The sequence below is a fragment of the Nicrophorus vespilloides genome, unplaced genomic scaffold, assembly GCF_001412225.1.
Source record: "Nicrophorus vespilloides isolate i.1.1-1 unplaced genomic scaffold, Nicve_v1.0, whole genome shotgun sequence".
Classification (NCBI taxonomy): Eukaryota; Metazoa; Arthropoda; class Insecta; order Coleoptera; family Silphidae; genus Nicrophorus; species Nicrophorus vespilloides.
The window spans coordinates 255,502-277,731 of NW_017096804.1; the positions used below are offsets into that span (position 1 = coordinate 255,502).

A 22,230-nucleotide genomic window follows, 5' to 3' on the forward strand; every position below is an offset into this window, starting at 1 on the left:
TAGAAGAATGAAAATCAAGTTGAGCATATTTAAACAATTCTTAATTACGTAAACGTTTCTACACTATATATTACGTCTCCATTTTCTATTGAAATCTAAATAAAAATGAATGTTTCAATTAATCACGAAGCGTAACATCATAATTCTATATAGAGAATACACAAGGTTTCTGGTTACAATGATGACTTAAATTTCGTATCTGGACACGAAAAAAAAAAACGGTTAAATAATGTCGCCTCGCCAAATGAATTACGATCGAAAGAATTGCGTTAGAATCGAGTTTCCCAATAGAAAACGAAAAAAAAAAAATAAAAGGAAGAAGTACGTGTTCATGTGTTCGTAAAAGAGAGAAAATAAATAGAGAAAAAAAAAATAGTTGTTGGATGTAGCGTTAATAAATATATTATTTCACGTCGGTTTCGAAGTCCCCATCCGCCATCAGAAAGAAAGAGTTTAAGTATGATTAATGGTTTTACGCCATTACCGAAATAAATAATAATACATTATTAGGTTTCCCAATGATACGACGCGCGTATATATATAAAAACTATATATATTTAAAGAGAGAGAAGAACTAGGAAGAATTGGTGGAGGTGGAAAACGGGAATTGAAGAACTTTAAAATTGATTTTTTTCGATGCTGGTTTTTTAATTGATGCGGGGTTCAAACATTGAAACAAGGATTTAAAAACGAAAGGAAATAATGTAGGAAGATGATAAGTTATAGATGTTGATGAGATGAGATGAGAGGATAAGGATACGTACGTATCTCGTTTTCATCTACATATAGTAATAAAACTATTGAAAAAAAAACACCCGAGGACGTAACTTTAAACGTAAATTTAAATTAATTTAATTACCTTTAAATACATATTGTTTAAATTATATAAATATAATTTCAAAAATACCAAATACTACAATTATTAGTTTTAGAATTAGTTAAAAACTTTAACAAATATCACAAATCTAATGATTCTAATTGTATAATAGAAATACTATATGTATGTAATTACAATTTGTTTAGTATTTCTATTAAAATTATTCTTAAATATTCTAGATTTTTGTTCCTTTTAAGATTTAACTAACATAAATATTGATGACATATTGAAAAACTAAATTTGTTAACAGTTTGTGATAATTAAAATAATTCAATTATTAAAAATTGTTTTCAATATTTTAAAAGTCTATATGAAAATTTAAGATTTTTTTAAGAAAACTTTTAATTTAACTGAAACTTTTAGTTTTCTAAAAGTGACTGAAAATGATAATTCAATTTTCTTAAGATTTAACTAAAACTCTTTACTTCTCAGTATTAAGATAATCTTCTTCATTGAAATCCCGCATGAAAACTAATCCACGCATATTGGAAGAAAAAATCAAATTGAAATTTAATTAACAACAAAATTAGAAAGAAAGAGGAATCATTTTCGACATGAAGTCAACATAAATCAAATCTTCAAATAATCAATTATTTAATTTAAAGTTTAATTTAATTTGAACGATTAATAAATTTTAGATTATCACGCTTATTCTCAGTAAAACTAATTCTGTTTTTATATAGTAACCATTGAAAAAAAAACGAAACAGAAAAATTAAATTTTTAATTGAGAATTGCTGAAATCGCTGAAAAAGAGAGAACTGTTTTCAACATTTTAAAAGTCTATATGAAGATTTAAGATTTTTCCAAGAAAACTTTAAATTTAACTGAAACTTTTAGTTTTCTATATTCAGAAAATGATAATGACTGAAGACAATTCAATTTTCTTAATATTTAACTAAAACTCTTTACTTCTCAATATTAAGATAATCCTTAACAATAATTTAAAATAAACGTTTTCAGTGAGTAAAGAGAAAAACGTGGTTTCAAGTGAAAAATTCCCATGAAAACGTTAATTTCCATACAAACTGCAGCAAATACCGTAAAACTTTTATGGGGGATTAACATCGCGAATTTCGACGGTAGCAAAAATTCACCATGAACAACATTCGGTGCTAATCCTTTTCCCTCGTCCTTCTACCACCATAAGGTACCAAAGGGTTAATCGATGCCCATTGTGCGACTGCCTTTTATTGCAGGGTAGAGGAGGTTGGAGTCACCATAAAAATGAAAAAGAGAAGAAATTTTACGGTGGTTTCGCGTGATTTACGGTTCTGCGGTTTAGCTACCAGTTTTTTCTTTTTTGCTTCTACCTCCACCTCCTCCACCACATCCATATTGTTTCTTCTCCTCCTTACGTATTTCGTCTTCGGATGGAGGAAGAGACAACAAAGAATGCGCGTTTCAATTCTAGACGTTACTTGAACAAATATTTATGAGGTTCTTAATTTACACAGAGAGGAGATGTTAGCTTACGACCATCTCAAGAAGTGTTATCCAAACATTATATACGCGTCGCACAGTTAAAATGAGTCGAATGGATTTCTTGCGAAAGAGAATCCTAAAAACGGTGTGTCTTTCTCTTCATCCCTGAAAAAAAAATTAAAAGATGCTGCTCGCGCGCATAACTAATAAAAATTTATGAATGGGTCGGAGGATGAGAGAGTGTCCTTAATGTATGCGCATGTTTACTGGTTGGGAAGAGAAGAGAAGAGAGGATTTGTATTGGATTTAGGCATAATTTTCCAATATTGTATTTCATTCGAGCAACCTGAAAATGCAATACGTTCGGCTAAATGCGCGTTTACGACTCTACGCGTGCACATTATTGCGTTAGTAACAAGCTCTATAAACGTGTATCACAGGATTATGGGCTTCATTGCATATAAAATCCGATCCAACGACGGGTTCTTCTCATCCTCTTTCTTCTCTTTTCGTCCATCCGCCGCACCGAATGCGCGCCCTCTCTCACTCTTTCGCTCCTTTTTCCATTATAAATCCCGCGTACTTAAACTGACCAATACAATTGATTTATCCTGCGAGAAAGGAATAAACGCTCGGCGTATATCAATTTCAATAAAGGACCATAAAGGCGGATATATATATACATATACATACATTCAATGCGAAAGACGCGCATCTCATTGAAATCATCCTCATCCTTCTCCCAAAAAATAAACTAAAACCTCATCACAACAACGACACAAGCGACAAAAGAGTTTCTCACGGTTTCATCCTCAAGCTTTGAGCAAACCACAAAAATCTTCATAAAATTTACTACAAAGTATAGTAAATTTAACACTAATTAAAATTAAAATCATTGTATTAATTACACATTTATAAGCAATATATAATACTTCTCCCAAAATAAACTAAAACCTCATAACAACAACAACGACACAAGCGACAAAAGAGTTTCTCACGGTTTCATCCTCAAGCTTTGACCAAATCACAAAAAATCTTCATAAAATTTACTACAAAGTACAGTAAATTTAACACTAATTAAAATTAAAATCATTGTATTAATTACACATTTATAAGCAATATATAATATTGGTATAAATTGAAATTACTTTTAATTATTTCATTCAATTTGAAGTATTTGATAATGCATTATTACAAAAGGATTGAGACTAAATTACTTTAAGTAATTAACTAATTGGTATTGAAATTGTATGGTGTGAGAGGAACAAATGTGTATGAGAATTGAGCAAACGCAATTATTATTATTATTACCTAGCTAGCTAGATCTTTCCCGTTGAGATTGAGAGGCGCAAAACACAGGTGGATTGCATAAAAGCCAGCAAACACACTTTAATAATAATTAGATTCGGAACGGCGGAATCTAGATAGGATTGTGTGCGGCGAATATTAAAACTCTCGTGCGCACACACATCTAACTATTATATATATATATCTATATGGAACGGGGCGAAAAGGAGAGGAACTGCAGCAACAGCAACAACAACAAAAGGAAACAACTGAGAAGGAAGATTGAAAACAAAACAACGAGTTTTTTTAAGGATATTACTCATTTCGTCCTTCACGGTTTACGTGCGCTCGTTATGTATTTGTAGCAACCGAAGGAACTAACCTAGGCCAAACACACAAAGGCTTTTATGGTGATGAAGGAAGGAAGGAAAGAAAGAGAGAAAGAGAGAGAGAAAAAAACAGTGGTAACAGCAACAACAATAACCGTAATAGCGCAGTTTAAACTCGAAACTAAGCGGGCTGCAACGATGGATGCGATAGTTTAAATATTACTTAATCCCAATTCAAGACTGTTTACGCTTGTTAACATCAAAGTTTATTGCGGAGCCGCGATCCGAGATTATAAAACACATTTCGAATGCGGCGCTCACCGCATGTCCGCTAAGAATCTAATAAAAGCGTTATCGCATATAGACTTTAATGAATTCTAAATTATATTCCATTAACAAAAACATTATGTTTTCACATAATTTCTGTATGTGTAATATACTTAATAATCTACTATTAAATTACAAACTTATAATTAAATTAAGTATTATATCATAAGAAATATATTGCTTTACATTTTTTATATGATTCTGAAAAATTGTAAAAACAACATTATTCAAAAACGAAAATTAATTAACCTAAAGAATCAACACATTTTCAATTGCTTAAGATGTAAAAAAAACAATCAAAAGTTTAAAATATCTACTTGAACATATTTAATAAGAAATTACACTTATTAAGAAGTTTGAAATTGACTACTTTTCGTTGTTTCAATAAAATTGGTATTTTATTTCAATATTAAAATAGATTTTATTAATTATTAATTATTAATAAAAATGTATTAGCTAGATAATAAAACAATAAAAAATATAAATTAATAAACTCATCAAAGGTTAAAAATATTATTATTTGTACGTAAATCGGAAATTTCTAAAGTAAAATTTACTTCAAATAATATAAATATTTGCATACATTTCAAAAATTTTACAAATTGATAAAGTGTATGCAAAGAAAACATAAAAATTTATCGAAATCTCTAGAACGTTTTTGCTATTTGCTCTCTATTTCTTTTTCTTTTGTTGTTTTTCAATAGAATATTGATAAATTTGAATGAAATAAATATATAGATATTAATTGTAAGATATTTAGAACATGCTTACGTAAAACGGGATTTCATGAATCGACAACTTTTTTTTTTTAATTTCTAATACGATTATTGTGAACTTCAAAAATAATGGTCCAATGTGCAAACATTATGGTAATATACTTATTTTTTTTTTTAATTTTTAATTGCGTAAAGAAATAAAAAGTGTCCCAGAATTAACGCAACGATTTGATTTAAATACAAAACAATTTTTAATTTTCAAATTGTGATTTATTTACTTTAAGAATGTAGATTCTTAAATTTTCTTTATTTATTCTAAGATTTCTATAATTATTTTACCTATTTCTAATTTTGATTTATTTAAAAGTTTCTATTGATAAATTATATTAATAAACAAAATATTACGAAAATTCTAATATTCATCAAAATTCAAAAAATTCAATTTATTATAAAAAAAAAATAAGAATTTCCTAAACTTCAATAATTAATTCAAATTATTCTCGTTCCAATAATTATTATAATCTTTTTTCATAATAAAAACTGTGTTAAAATCTTGCGTTAATTCTGGGACACTTTTTACATCTAATTTTGTAAAACATGATATTTTTTTTAAATTTCTATAGACAAACACATGATTACTAATAATTTAATTAAACTTTAACTTCACCAATTGACAAAATATACTCAATTAATTTACGTTTTTTTTTACGGATTATTGCGAACATAAAAAACTGGAACAGTTTGGTAACATTCCATGTAGCTTTAAAAAAAAACGTGGTAGTAAAACGCTTAAAAATAAAAAGATAAAAACTGGACCAGTCTTAATAAAAAAAAAATAAAGTCTTCGTCTGGAAGCAAGCGCATTCATCTCAGCACGTCATAAACTAATAAACTCTCTACCATCCCTTCCAGAGGAATCGTTAAACGTTTGCGTCCCGACAATGGCAACGCAATCAAAACGTTTTTAGGGCTTTATTGCGGTATAGCAATAGTTGTTTTTTTTCTCTTCTCTTCTCTCTCTTCATCATAATCGTATTTTTATCTTATTTTCGGCTTAATTTATATTGGACACGTCTGCCTCTTTAACAAAGCGCGCTTCTTTTTCGGTCCTCCGTCCTCCTCCTCATCTTCGGTAATGCATTTAATGTCCATTATTAAAGGGACCCGTGTGTAATTTTTACTTAAGATTCTCTTCCACTCCCTTAACGAGCTTATTATTGCTTTTAATCCAATTACGCTTCCAATTTTCCATCGATAATCTTATTTTTTCTTCTATTTTCAGTGCGCTCAGCCGATGATGATGTGTGTGTATGTGTGTGCGCGCATTGTTTTCACTTTTTCATTTCGGTTCCCACATTTAACTTTGTCTTGGCATTGAACTAAATAAAATTACGTTATATACCTGTGCGACGCGTGCTCTTCTTAGAATGCAACACCCACGACCATGAGGAAACACACACACACACACGTCAACGCCGAGTTCTATTTTATATTATCCTTATTATATTATCAACGGTCTTTGTGCGAGCGAATGTGTGTGTGTGTATATTCGAGTACACCACATTTTCCCTCTCCGTCTTCATCCATTCTTATTGCATCCACCGTACCATTATTTTTTTTTTCCACCTTAAATATCGTTCATTGTTCTAATATTTCTCTTCCCCCATTGTCGGATCGCGTTTCGTGTCGCACACGATATAATATATTTAATTTGCATTCGCCAGCCACAGGATAATGAATATGTCTCAAAGGACAAACAGCAACAAAACACGAAACTGAATCAAGGCTGTTTCTTCCTCCGATTTACGACACATCAAAGCGCGCACTCATTTCTATTTCATTTTTTTGGATTGTTTCCAAGCTAAATTAATTCTTTTTTTTTTCTCTCTCACACATTACACACTGCAATTACAAGCACTTCCATCCTTTACGAAACACACTAGATTTACCAAGTTTACTTAATCCCATCTTCAAAGCAACCGCCCTTATTTCACCAAAATATTTCCAACCCCCCTCAATAAAAAAAAATACACACTTAAAATGAGAAGAATCCGGAAATCCGTGTCGTATAGTTTTACGATTTGTGTATGCTTTTCTCGCCGTTTCAGGTCTTAAATGGTAAAAGACGAGTGCGGATGATTATTACCAGGACAGTGAAAAGGATACAATTTTTTCTATCTCTAAAAGGGAACAACTTTTTACTACTACTCGCCGCCGCTCAACATCAAACGCAAAGATTTTCATTCGAAAATTTTCTTTCGAAAATTTTTCTCCACTCATTTTGAAGTGGTAAATTAACACCTCTTCTTTTCGATACGCAATTTCGCAGACCGCTTTCTTTTCGAACGTTTTATTAAGAGAATTGCGAGCACTTAAACCGCATATTCGCACTTCGGAATTGGTCGTAAAACTGCGTTCATTTCATATTTTCTTTTTTTCTTTAATAAAAACACTCTGACTTGGTCATTGTTATAAAAAAAAAATAATAATAAACAAACAACGTTGATTAGTTATTAAAAGAGAAAGTTCATTCACAAGTTTTTATTTATTCATAATTTACCTTGTAAAATAGTCAATCAATTATATTTTTTTTTTACAATAATGATTTGTTTATAATTAGTAAATTACTATATTATCTAAAATTTTGCATATTTCTTTAATGATTCTTTTAATTTCTTTAAGATTTTTTTCAATTTTACTAATTTTTCTTGTGATATATTAAATTCTTAAATTTTGTTCTTTTATTCTAAGATTTCTATAATTATTTTCCCTATTAATAAACAAAATATTACGAAAATTCTAATATTCATCAAATTTAATTTATTATAAAAAAATTCTATAATTAATAATAAATCATTAAACATTTTCTAGTTTCAATAATTATTATAAACTTTTTTCATGAATTACTGTGTTAAAACAGTAAAAAGCAACTTAAAAATGCAGTAGTAAAAAGTTTTTTTCTTAAATTTTCTAATTTATAACCCAAAAAATTTACATTTTTATAGCCAATCATATAATAACACAATGACAATAAAAAAAAAGGAACTTAGGAAACAGGACACGAGTCAAAACCGTTTTTTAGCACTTTTACAACCCTCTTACAACCGTTCCAACTTTTTGATCCAGATAGTTTTTTAAGGGCTGCGTTTTTCCACGAATTTTATTGCCATCTTCTCGTTTTTTTCTTAAGGTAATACTAATACCAGAGTTCGTTTTTTAGCAATTTTATTGATGAGTTTTCCGAAAAAAAGGACACTGGCCCAGTTTCGTTTTTTAACGAAGACCTTTTGTCGGCTTACGTTTTTTACGCTTTATTATCAGAGGAACTTGTTCATTTCGAAAAGGAAATAAAAAGTGAAACTTAAAAAAAATAAATATTTTATTGCAGATTTAAAACTGAAAATTACGAAGCGGAAAAATTTACATTTCGAGGTGTTTCCGCGAAATGTACTTGAATTATATTATTTTTTTTACGAGAAAAAATTATGCGTTTCATCAGATACGATAAGTTTTCATTGCGCAACGGAAAAGAGGTGCGAATTATTATTTAATTTGTTGTTTTTTTTTCTTCAAAAAGAAGACAATTAAAAGTTTGTTTGCGCAATTCTGGATTAATCGATTAAACGAAAAGCAATTAAGCTTGGATTTGTGGCATTGAGCAAAGTCTATGTTTGCGTTATTTGCGCAACAGAAATTACTGGAAATAGAATGATTCGATAAGAGCTTGTTGTAACATGACATGTTTGATAGCAATAACAACCAAAAAAAAACCTACTTAACAAACACATAAAATGGATTACCTATATTGCTTTAATTTCCCGTTTAATTCTAAAAAAAAACATTCATTAATATAATAATTAAGTATAGTAATCATGTAATTACCGACGATTAGAATTTTAGTTTTTCTACAAACAAAAAACGTTTGCATTTCTGTTTTTTTATAATTAATTATTTGTTTGAATGAAGATAAAAAATTGATGCGATTTCTCCAAGAAACTAATTGAAATTTGTTTTACTATATAAACCAGATGTAATTGGTTTCCTTGAAACATACCCGAATGCAATGTTTTAAATTATATATATATATAAAAAAAATGTGGACAAGTGTTTTGAGCACGAGTAATTATTTGTTTAAGTTAAAAAATTGAAGAGAAACAACATGAATTTAAACAACAAAAAAAAAAGAACGAAGAGACGCAGTTTCGTAATTGATTGACCGTGACTAATGCTCTTCGGGTTTCTAGTGACCGCAAAAACCGAGTCTTCGTTTAGCGGATGGCACTTTTACCTTCTTTTACAAGCATACACGCATTTGTAATCGAAGACATTTCGTTTTTTTTTCTTTCTTGCTTTGAAACAAACAAACAAACATACAAAAAAAACTGTAACTGCTCATTAGAGTTTCCAAATTGAGGAAAGAAATCAATTTTTAATTGAATTCGGGCAAAGAGGAAAAGTTTTGTAACTTTTTTTTTCTTTTCCTTTCTATACGCGTTTTGTACTATTTAGTTTCCGTTTTAGCATTTGCAAAGGAAGCTGCGGAGGAGCTTGCAAAACAAAAGCGAAACAAAACAAATGATGGACAAACACACACGTGTGTCTATGTGTATGCTCTGGATGTTAGCAAATTCCTAACTCCATTGTTTCCTTTTTAACATTTCAAGAAGAAAAAAAAACATGCGCGAATTTCGTTGCGAATTGCCGTTTGCACAATTAATAACTCTTTACCAACGCTTCCGATACTTTCAATACAAATCTTCCAATCGAGAAAATTTATTAGAAAGACAACAATTGATTCCCAGAAAAAATAACAATAAATATGATAATTATTTCAATATCGATTAGTCGACAAAAACCGCAAATTAATTGAATTATAACGTTGAATCACGTTCGCGTCCTGTACAACCCATAAAATACCGGATTCATCTCTGTTTATTTCATTCACAACAAAATTCACAATTCTAAGTAACAACAAGAATCTTTAAGTAATTTACAAATCTTAATTTATATGTAATCAATAATTTCAAACAATTGAATAATTAATTACAAACGAGTGATCAAAGTTTGCTGAAAATAAACCGGGTTCGTGTATTGACGCATCATTGACATCTCCAACATTATTACCCAAAAATTAATTTATTATCTCATAATTAATGAGCTATTAATATCTGTCTCTACATAAATATCTAGTTTTTATTTGTTTATAGATTTGTAATTTGTTGAATAATGATTGATTCGTCGTCGATTTTTTTTAAGAGACCAATGAATAATTTTGTATCATCATCCGCTTATTATTAGCTCTTCGGAAAACGATGACCAAATGGATTTAACCTCACACCGCGTTAATTATTATTAATCGACTGTCAATTGTTTCAAGAACTGCGCGCATTTGTTTAACGTCAAAGAATCAATCAAATCGTATTCGAACACATGAAAAAAAATACGTTTTTCCTATCAGACCGTTGAATAATAGACGAATTAAATTGCTATTTCTCGTTCTTGGAATGTGCGATGTGCATTTTCAGTTACGAAATCCCAAAACCAATATAAAGTTATGTTTATTTTTTTTGTTTAAATAAGTATTAATTAATATTTAGTTTATAGCTTTAATTTATAATAATAAAGTTGATTGAAATTGAAATATTTTTATTAAATTAATTGACTAAATTGTTTCTTTATAATTTCGATTTACTAATTACTAGTAACTAATTAAAAATATTTATTTTTTGTTAGAGAATCTTAATTTTCGTTAATTGTCAAAATTGTCGTATATTATAAATTCGGTTGATGAAATGCGAATGAAGAGAAAACAAATAAGTAAATCTTGAAATCAGTGATGTAATTGCGATAATTTAGAATGTGCGATAGATTGGTTGTGTTTGTGTATCGGGTGACGACGAAAGCCGTGTCCGATTCTGAGGTTGCTATTGGATGAGAAGAGAAGATGGAATGGTAGGAAAAAATAAGTTGAGTTGAGATGAGATGAGATGAGGAGGAAGAAACGTAATAATAATTATTATTCATACATAAATAAATACAAATCTGGTTCTGAATCGAGTGTGTGTGTGTGTTTTATGAGTGCCTGCGTTCGAGGTCTCGTTAATTGTTCCGCATTGGGTAATCTTTATTTTTAGCAGAACAATATGTGAGAGTGTTGATTCTGGTGTTATCGAAATTGGGGCCCCTGAGGTGATCTAACATCAATCCTCTTTGTCTAATTGCTGATGATGATGTTAGAGGTGGTGGTGAAGATGAGGAGAGAGGATTCTGTTTGGATGTCTGTAACCGAAGAGGATGGCTTCTAATGCGTGCGAGACCTCTCCGCCTCTCCTGAGTTGGACGGTATAAACCAATGAGTTTGAAACTTATGATATATATATATATATATATAAATACAAAAAAAAAAGAACGTTTGATGCTTGTCTGTAAGGACACTAATTCAAACATCAATATATTACCACTCCCCTCTGGTCCCCACCAAGAGTCCTTCCGATCTTCTGGCAGGTAAGAGATCTCCCCACCCCAACCAGGTATCTCGACTCGGAGGAGTTTCTACTACTACTAAAACTCATTCCTCGCCAGATCCTTGCTGAGGTGTCTCGCATCAAGAGCGCCGCTACGAATTGACACTTGTCCGAGCGACGCGCGCGAAACAACTCTTCTTCGATACGCCGCATCGCATCATCATCATCATAATCATCACCGCGGCCGCAATTGTCATCCTTGGCAGAAGTAGTAGTAGTAGATTAGCAAGCAATAGAGGAGCTGCATTAATAGTGGTAGTAGTAGTGCCGAAGAAGGCACGCATCGGACCAGAGAGCCGCAGCTCATTCGGCATCGAAACAACAACGAGCACGGACCATCATCCTCAACAACAACAACAACAAGATCCGTCTACAATCAACAACAACAACAAACAACATCGTCCGTAAACCAGGACATCCAGTGAACTGAATAACTATTGTAATTGAGTGACAAGTGATAACGCAAACATCACCTATATTCTCCCCTCGTGCGATTTCAAAATTAGCACCAGTGAAAGTGTCTCCATCTCTATCTCTTCAATATCATTTTTTTTGTTGTTTACGTGCGCGCCTTATCTAGTGTGGATTCCTAATTATTTGGAGAAACGAAACAAAAAAAAAACTGGAGCGAAAACTTGTCATGTGGAAACAGTGACCTAAACAACTATTAAAATATTAACACTAGTGCTTCGAACGATTAAGGCTAGTGCCGAAATAAATTGGGAAATAACAACGACGACTTAACGGTGAGTACCTTAAAACCTTAAAACAATTTTCAACTTTGAAAACGCGGGCGACTTTAACGCTCGATCGAACGCGAAACCCGCCGGATCCGAAAACCACAATCACAATCAATGCAAACACATATCTTTTACAAACAATCTTATATTCAAAATTATTGATTCACCATTTCAAGAAAAAATTAAAACTGAAAAACTTTGATTATAATATTTAAAAAAAAAATTATGTTACATCAATTTCGGTTAGAAAAAGATACTTTTTTTTTTAAACTTTTCAATATTTCTTTAATATTAATTTATTGGACAAAATAATAACGTTTAATAAGAATTTAAAAAATAAGCAATAATTTAACTTGATCATCAAGAGAATTTTGATTAATAATTTTAAATATTCAGGGAATTTACTACGTTTTTTTCTGAAATTCCGAATAATCAATTTTTGCGGTTTTATTCAAATAAACTAGTTTCATGTTCACGCTTCTTTCTCTCTTTCTCTCTTCCTTCTGGCGTCAACTAATTATGTAAGAAAAGAAGAGAGAAAAAAAAAGCATTAAATAAATAAATAAATAAACAAGAGAACTCGTTATGCGGAATGAAGACCGTAAACACAATCTACGTGCAATTTGTAAATATTTAAGAATTTATAATAGGATTACTAATGAATAAGTTAATAAGAAATAAACCGAATGATGAAGATTTCTAATGGCAATTAAACTTAAAAATGAAACGTTTAATTTTCATACAACGCGTGAAATTTGCTAAATAGAATTGGAATAAAGTATGAGGATAATTTTTGTTGACAAAATTACAAATGGAAAATGTAATTAGTTGTTGCTTCTTGTGGATTTATTGGCATTTGTTGAAATTAAATTGTATTAGAATTGTGATTGTGATTGGTTCTTGCAATTAGTGCTTAAGTTTTGTGGTATTTGGGATTGGAATGTAGGAGGAATCGTGTTTCTCTCGTTTCGCGTTCCAATTCGCGGGAAAGTGTGTGTGTTTGCCGTCGGTGTTAAAAGTACAAACAAAGAATATGGGTCTAGTGTGTATAGAGAATTAGCGAGCTGCCAGGATTAGTCATGTTTTTAGAGCCTCTCGCACCAATTCCAAGTGGATCAAAAGCGAGCGCAAGAAACCGTTTTCCAAGAAGATGACTTCATCCCGGACTTTTCCCGCTGCTCCATCACCTTTTACCTCAACCGCAATTAACACATCGTTTTCAACTTAAAACAATAATCAATAAATAAATAAATTAATTTCGCGAATCTTTAAATTATAAAGAAGACAAAAGGGAAATTCGGTTTCGAAATGTGGATTTCCTTTCGGGTTTAATTAGCGATTCTCGCAATGAAACGAAGAAGACGAAGCAAATAAATAAAGTACGAACGAGAAAAAAAAAATGCAACGAGCGACGCAAACACGGCAAATCCATTAGTGCGATATTATTATTATGGTAATGGCGTAGATAAATTGCGACAAAAGCAGAAAACACAATTACGGCTGCAGAAATCGAAGAAAAAAAAAGAAGAGAGAAAAGAAACGAAAGAATGAAATATCAATTGCACGGATGTATCGATTCACGCTGCGATGCGTGGGAGGTGACCTTAAAGAATATTAAGAACGAAAATAACGAGAGTACGTGCGGTAATTAAGTTTTAATTAAAAGCGCGCGGATTTGCACAACAATCGCGCGCGCAAAAAAAAAGAAACACACGAGATGGATTGTGCAAGAAGAGGAGATGATGATGATGATCATCATCATAATCATCATGATGATGAGGCGACGAAGCAGAGGATTATTATAATGCAGCCGGATCTATATTTTACAATTTACATAAATTACCGAACTCGTGCCAACGGATTTTTCACTCGCCGCAATTCATTCGCTTGATTTGAAAAAAAGAAAAATAATAATAATAATTTGTAGGAAGATTTAAAGAAAAAATAATATCCTTGATTAGAAGGTAAAAACCGACTTTGTTAAATTAATTGATTATTAACTGTATCATATACGTCTTCACTCATTAACTTTTTCATGATATTTTATATAAATTTACTAGCGTTAATTATCACAGCTTTCTCATAACCATAAATTAAACTAAATTTGTTCTTCATAATTATAATTTTCAAAAATTATTATTAAATAATTATGATTGAAATATTAATTTGATTGAACAAACAACAAATTTTGTGATGCTCGAGTGCTGAAATCTCCGCTTGGAAATAGCTCACTTTCTTCGCGTTTTTTTTTATAATCTGGAATTCCCGATTTTTTTTTCCAAAGCAATTAAAAACGGAATTGATTGACGGGCAATTTGTACAACTAAAAACGCTCACGTAAGAATTAATTCGAGGATGAGAAAATCCCAATTAAATCGGAACTAATTTCATCTCATAAACTTCGCGATTTATGATGATCAAAAAAAAATAAATAACGTTATAGTTTTTGCATTTCTGCAGTCCTTGAGTTAATAGGAATCAATGTAAAAATTAATGGATTCAAATGATGTGTGTGTGTTTGATACGGTGTTTAACATTTTGAGGAGGGAACGAAAGGCTCGTGTTAACGACGGTATTTTTTCTGGTAATTTACGCCGAGGATATTCATGGGGCGGCCGTAAAAAGCGCTAAATTATTGTTTGAGAAATATTTACATACATAATTTTCAATTAATGGAAAAACGGGATTCGGTTAGCGCGCTTCATTTACATCTCGGATTAGAACCGTGCGTATGATTCCAATCACTAGTATATTTTCGAAAGCCCTTTTTTTTTCTCTCTCGCCCTTTCGAATTTTCGGCGAAGAACAAAGAGATCTACATACGCACGTATTGGGTCTGATTGATGGGACGGACCGAGAACGACCCTAAACGGTTCCTCCTCCGCGGCGGCGTGTCGTGAAACCTCAATTCAACACCTCTTCGTTTGATCGCCGACCGCCGCCGCCGCCTTTAATTTTCGTGGGTGTAGGAGGATCTCTTCCTAGAATTAAAAGATTTTTCGAATCGATTATTTGGATTAATATTATTAATAATACAACAACAACAAAAAAAATGGCGAGAGTATGAGAGAAGAAGAAAAAAAAATAGGTAATAATTAATTCGAGCAATTTGTGCTGCATCACACGTTATAAAGAGAAAATCCCCGGCGACAATGAGGCATTCAGCGCGCATTCCGAGCGCCCGAGGAACGTTTTGTTACATAATAAAATGCGCGCAAACAACGAAGTACGAAGAGCGCAAAGCGAAGAGGTTCATCCACTCTTCATTATTTAAACACCTCGCCTTTGTGCATCTTCCATAAGCAAAAGCAAAAGAACAACAAATAGTAAAAAAAATAAAATTTAAAGTGTAATTAATTATGCAAACACTGAGAATGGCATATTTTCATTGGCAATTAAACGCGATTGGCGAAGAGAGGAAAACCTTTCGAGACGCTTTCTCTATTCCACATGGAAATCGGCATATATCACCACACTAGCCCATAAATAATCCCTGCGGCATCAATTTTACTGCGCGCACTTTCTTTTCTCCTGCTGGAAATATCCTTGTATAAGAAAAAATTACTGACTAACGCAAAAGCGAAATAAATAAAAGAAAAAAGGACGAGAGTTCTTCTTTTCACGATGCAGGCAAATATTAAGGATTCACGCCCGTTAAAGTCCGGCATTGTCGTGTGGCGCGCTTTCATTCAATCGGAATTGCATAGTCATACCGTTGGGAATCGACCTCATGCAAGCCAAGAGGCGAAGAGAAGAGGATGCCTTTTTTTTCTCCTCCTTATTCTTGTTCTCTTATTCGTTTCGCAGAACCTCGCGTATTTCGGGGTCAACCATATGGAGGAGGATGATAATAATAATAAAAATAATGAAAAGAATGGACAGAGGTTGTTTTATGCGTTCGGCGCGTGTCGCAAAAGGCAAATTACGTGTGCAGAAATCATGTGTTTAACTAATAATAATATAACGGACACGGATAGTTCTAAATGATATACAAAACAGAGCCAAGGAAAGTGAAAACCATTGTTTGCTTAAACTGTTTGTTCTCATGACCCACCTATGCTCAATTTTCATGCATCGTCGGCGACGGCGCAAAATTTCCTTCCAATTTTTTTTCATTTATTATTTCTTGTTTTCTTCCCTCTTTTCAGCAATGCAACTTTGTCGCAACAAACATTTATCCGCAATTAAATTGTAATGATGATTACTGCAACGTACAAAAAAACTATATATATATATGTACATGTTTATGGGAGACGACGCGAAAGAGGATCAAATCATATTTACGCTCGCCGCATTATGTAATTTATTAATCCATTGTTGGAGAACAATGGGGGCTCAATCGATGATCCGAAGACTCGAACGAGAGAGAAGTAGAGGAGAGCTAAATGTTACAATTTGTGCAATAATCCCGGAACCGAATTTACTTATAACATAATAAATCACATCCGAACTGACAAATTCCTGAAGATGACTTTTCATTTTTTTTTTCTTCATCCTCCACCGTGCGACGACTTGCATTTTCTTCCGATCCTAATCTTACGCATTGTGACTTCGGATCATTCAAGCAAACCGTTTGATGAATTTCAACAACCATTGAAAACGCGCTAACAATCTTTCAATTGTGACAAAACGTTTTCAACAAACGATAGCAAATTGTATTCATTTCATAATTTTTATTTTATCCATTCACAAAATATATTTCTGAATCATGAATCAAAATTTTAATTCAAGTTGTTGATTTATTCCAATTATAAGAAATGCACGAATTAATTGTTCTCTCTCATCGATGTGTGTGTATGTGTGTTGTCTTCGAAACTTTCGAGTTAATTTCTAATTAGATTCGATTTCACTGAGGCGCTGAGCAAACAAGTCACTCGAAAAAATCTGCATACGAAGATGATGATGATGATTCTTTCCATTTCCACCTCTTCCACTCATCATCATCATCAATTCGAAACTCCGGAGTCTCGTCGAGATTCTTCTTCGTGCTTCTGGCGCTCATATAATGCGAGAATAATAAAATTAGTTGTGAAAGCATCCGGGTCGTAACCTATCACCCAATAATTTGAAAGCGCTAATTTAATGCTAAATAGAAACTCTTTTAAAAACCACGCTGTGCGCTTCTCTATTATTTTTTTACTTCAAATTTGTATGTTGTTTAGTTTCTTTGGATTTAATGGTTTACGACTTAATGTATCAATTTGTCTCCGATTGGGAATTAAGGCCAATCGAAATTGCTGTCTGTCAACGCGCAAACTTTACTAAATTTTATTTTTCTTCTTCTATGATTTCAGATGAACCAGCAGTGCAAAGTCTGCGGAGAGCCGGCGGCCGGCTTCCACTTCGGAGCCTTCACATGCGAAGGATGCAAAGTGAGTATTTAATTACGCAACGAACGAATTGAAAAGAAATTGATGAATCGATGAAAAGCAAAAGTAGTATTCACGCTGCACATGAACGTAATGAGCGAATGCGGCTCCGGCTCCGACTGGTTACGTAACACCAGAGTTTTAATGCTCTACTTGCGCACGCGACAATACCTTCTTTTGTCCATCCATCCGTCCATCCATCCACTTCTTCTATTTTTCGTGCATGTACACGCATTGTGTTTATTATGCGCCTTCGTTACGTCACCACGGCGGTGGCAATTCTCGATTTCCGATCCGTTCTACCGTGAAAACTCGGCCAGATTACACGCCGAAGGAGCCTCGTTACAATTTTCTATTGTCACTGCAAAACGGCCTATTTATCCCATTGACCGAGCACAGCCGCCTGTGGAAAACGAGAGGTGTTTGCAGAAGAAGAAACAAAAGAAAACAGCAATTACACCGCACCTCATCCAACCTTCGACCGATTTCGGACACAATTTCACTGTTCAATCGTTTAGTAATTTCATTCATTTCCCCTCCAAATTCATTGCAATCGACAATACGCATGAAAAAATTCAATAACTTCAGAACTTATAAATCAATTATTAGCAAACATCGATTTCTTATTATTAATAATTTAAATTGTTAGTAAAAATAAAATTTACAAAACTCACAATTAATTTACAATTGATGTACTGAAACGAAGCACATAAATTTCTCGAAGAATGAAGAGAAGAAAAAAAAGAACAACCTTTATACGATCCAAATTTGGTTTTGCAATAAATAAAGACTCGAAGAAGAAACGCAGCAGCAATAAATATCCGTTTCTGTGCGATCGCTTAATTACATATTATTGTTAACTTATTTATTTCTTCTCTCTCTCAACATAATTTTCTAATGGATTATTGTTGTCTCTCTTCATTTCGTTTTCGTTGTTCGCTCTTGGTCCAAATATGGGAAAAACGGGTTAACAGAGAGAGAGCAGGTTTCATAAGCACGTTTTTCGAACTCCTCTCTTCTCATTGTAATTAATTAGCGAAACTGTTTGCATACGCACCCGAGACAGATAAATGAATGGAAATAAAGGAAAGAAACGAGACGAGAAAAATAAATGCTAATGGCTTGTCGAGATGTCACGTTCATTAAACTGAATGCAATTGTAATTGCAATAGTTTCCTTTTTATCCTTCTCAGTTTTAATACTACCTAATTTAGATAATTACAAATTAAATTGCAGCTTATTTATTCTTATTATTCAACTGAAATTGGTTTTTGTATTGGCAACAGTTGTGAGGTAAAACTGAAATGTGCGATTAGTGGAAACTGAATTGTTTTCGGTATTTGAATACAATTGCTTTGTAATTACATGGGTGTTTGGAGAAGAGGATGGAGAGGAGGAAAAAACAAATAAAAAGAATCGGTGTCGGTTGCGACAAAAGAGGCAAAGGCTCGCGCCATCCGCTCCAGATGGGCAGCAACCCGGAGCCGCCAATGCCGCCCCACCAGTTTCACTTTATGTCGCCTTACGCAAGTGTTGCAAACTGCGAAACGTACTAATGACCAACGATTTGTTGTTTTTTCTTGCCTGTTTCAGTCGTTCTTTGGAAGATCGTACAACAATCTGAGCTCGATCTCCGAGTGCAAGAACAACGGGGAGTGCGTGATCAACAAGAAGAACAGGACGGCGTGCAAGGCGTGCAGACTGAGGAAATGCCTTCTCGTGGGGATGTCGAAGAGCGGATCTCGCTATGGGAGGAGATCGAACTGGTTCAAGATTCACTGTCTGCTGCAGGAGCAGCAGCAACAGCAGCAGCAAGCGTCGGCCGGTGGTGGACAGCACATGGTGAAGCCGCCGCAGAGGACGCCGCCACCGCATCACCAGACTTTAGGCTTGGGGTTGCTCAATCAGAACTTCCCTCCGCCGCTGCTGCATCTGCCGAAGACCAAGGAGGAGTTGATGCTGTTGGGTCTCGATGATTACAAGCACGCGAATTCTCCTTCGGTGAGCTCGCCGGAATCGCACAACTCCGATTCTTCAGTGGAGATAGGAGACGCCAGACGTATGCCTCTCTTCCCAGGACTCCTGCCACCCACCTTCCTGTCGCCGCAGGCACTGCTCTTCCCGCCTGGATACCCGCAGATGTACCCAGGACTCCTGCAGCCCGTGCATCACCATCACCACCACAACAACAACAACAACAGTAGCAGTAATAACAATAACAACAACAACAACAACAGGATGATGAGGAACCACAATCCAGGCGTGGAGACTTTCAGTAAACGCGTCTTCTTGGACGCGGTTCTTCAGTCGCAGCGATCGCCGACGCCTGAGGAGGTCGTGACGACGCCGGTACCATCGGAATCGCCCATCCAGGAGGATCCAATCGATCTGAGCATGAAAACGCTCAGCGAACGGGGCTCATCTCCAGCCCGGAGCGATCGCACCGGATCGGATGCGACGGAACGCGGAAGCGAGGCCGACGAGGAGGAAAGCGACTGCGACTCGGAGCGCGACCTCAAGCGCATCAAATTGATTCGACCCACCCCCCTGGACCTCACCACCAAGGTGTGATCATCATCATCACAAAAAAAACAAACCCTTGATACATCCCCCCCCCCCAACCAATCTACCACCTGAGATGTGTTCGAACGAAGAGCAGCGAAGGAAATGAAACGACCTGCAGCATCAATCAAAAAACAAAAACAAAAAGAAGCAACAGAAACGATGGTTTAGTAGAGTTCGCGCGCGCGCCAACCCATCGACAACTTTACGGGTGGCCCCCATGAAACGCACACCTTTTCCTCCGAGGAGATCCAATTCAGAAGTGTATTTACACCGTGAGCGAGGCAGTAAATTCGATCGAAACTCGATATCAAAGCCACCTCATCTCATCTCTTCTTCTCTCTCATCCATACACAAATTCTTCGCCATCCGGAATCCCCCAAGGATCATCGCGCGCGCTCTCGAATACCGCAAACGAGACAAAACAAAACGAAAACAAAAACAAACAAAAAAATATATATAAATATAAAAACGAATGTTACCATAAAGTATATGTTTTTAGTGTGTAAGATATGAACGCAGCAGGTGACCTGTTCATAAAACTTAAGTGTTGTATCAAAGTATCCCCGAGTTTACAATCGCAGCAGCAGAAGAAGAAAAAATAATAATATATAAAACAATAACTTTGCGTGTTATTGTTTCCATCCGTTACATTACACATATTATATAAATACACGTTTTTTTACCTGTACAAATCTAAGATATTAACCTTACATAATTATATATAGATATATATTACGTTATTATCATCATCATCGATATGTTAAAATTGTATATTTTTCTTCGTCGCGATTTACTGAAATTAAGGTGTAGTTGTTGTTTCTTTAGCTGCTCTCGAGTCCAATTCCGAAAACGGCCAGTATAAATAGTAAATTTAAATAATTATACATATTATATATATATAAATATTTACGAATATAAATATCGCTTTTGTACATAGTTTTGTTAGTTGTTAATTAAATTAATTAATTATTATTATTATTAGTTTTAAGAGCAGTGCAATGGAAAATGGTCTTTTGTTAATAATAAAAAAAAAAAAAAACACAAACAAACATTTCATTTGTTTATATACACACGTAATTCTCTCAAAACAAAACAAAAACACAAAAAAAAAAAAGGAAAACTTAAAGCCGCGATTTTAATTGCGATCCAATTATTATTATTATAATTAATAATAAAATTATTCTTATTTATTTATACATATATTATATTAATTCCATTTTTTATTGTCTTAAATAAAATGTACATAATTATTATTGTTGAGGTTCACAACTAGTTGGGCATTTTTTTTATTACGTAAACACAGTATATATATATATATATTTGTACATATATACGATTTGTTTTTTTTTATTAATTTTTTTTATATTATATATATATATATACGCGAAATACGGTTTCGAAAAAAAAAAAAAAAAAGAACGAATCTTTTTTTTTTTGAAACACTTGTACATATCTCGATTTCTATTGTTTTATTATTATTAATATTTTTGTGCGATTTATAATGAATCATTATTATTATTGTCCAATTGTTTTATTATTATTTTTTTTTCCTATCAGTCGTCCGTCAGGGACTTAGGCCAGTTTTTACTCTTCGATGGAAACGATTCTAACGAAATGTTCCGTCGTTTCCATCGGTTTGTGTGTGATTATTATATTATTTTATTTTATTATTATTATTTTTTTTTTGTAAAAAGAAATTGTTTATAATTATTTGTTTGTTTTCGAATCGAATCAACGACAAAAAAAATAATGACTATACGCAAGAAATAAACAAAAAGAAAAATATATGTATGCAATATGATTTTACGATTTTTCTTCCATTACCCTCTAACACACTTCTTTTCCCAACAGGTTTAATTTCATGAAAAAAAAAGAACAATTTACTCATATGGGATTATTGTCTTCAGCAGTTGTTTGTAATACACTAGGTCCTCTTTTTATGCGGTTTTGAAGTTATGAGGTTTTTATTTCAAGAAGCATTTTTTTTTAAATAACTATTTTAGGTCATTTTGGCACGTTTTGACACAAATTGGCAAATCATTTCATCGAAAAAGATGATAATTCTGAACGAA

At 33.2% G+C, this 22,230-nt stretch overlaps 1 protein-coding gene across 1 annotated transcript; it reads left to right on the forward strand.

The window, feature by feature from the left end:
• Positions 1–11,521: 11,521 nt before the first annotated feature.
• LOC108558241 (knirps-related protein) lies at positions 11,522–21,033 on the forward strand. Its single transcript, XM_017915086.1, has 3 exons — positions 11,522–12,230; positions 17,519–17,596; positions 19,187–21,033. Exons 2-3 carry the CDS (start codon positions 17,519–17,521, stop codon positions 20,162–20,164), a joined length of 1,056 nt encoding a protein of 351 aa, XP_017770575.1. The 5' UTR covers positions 11,522–12,230; the 3' UTR covers positions 20,165–21,033.
• Positions 21,034–22,230: the final 1,197 nt, after the last annotated feature.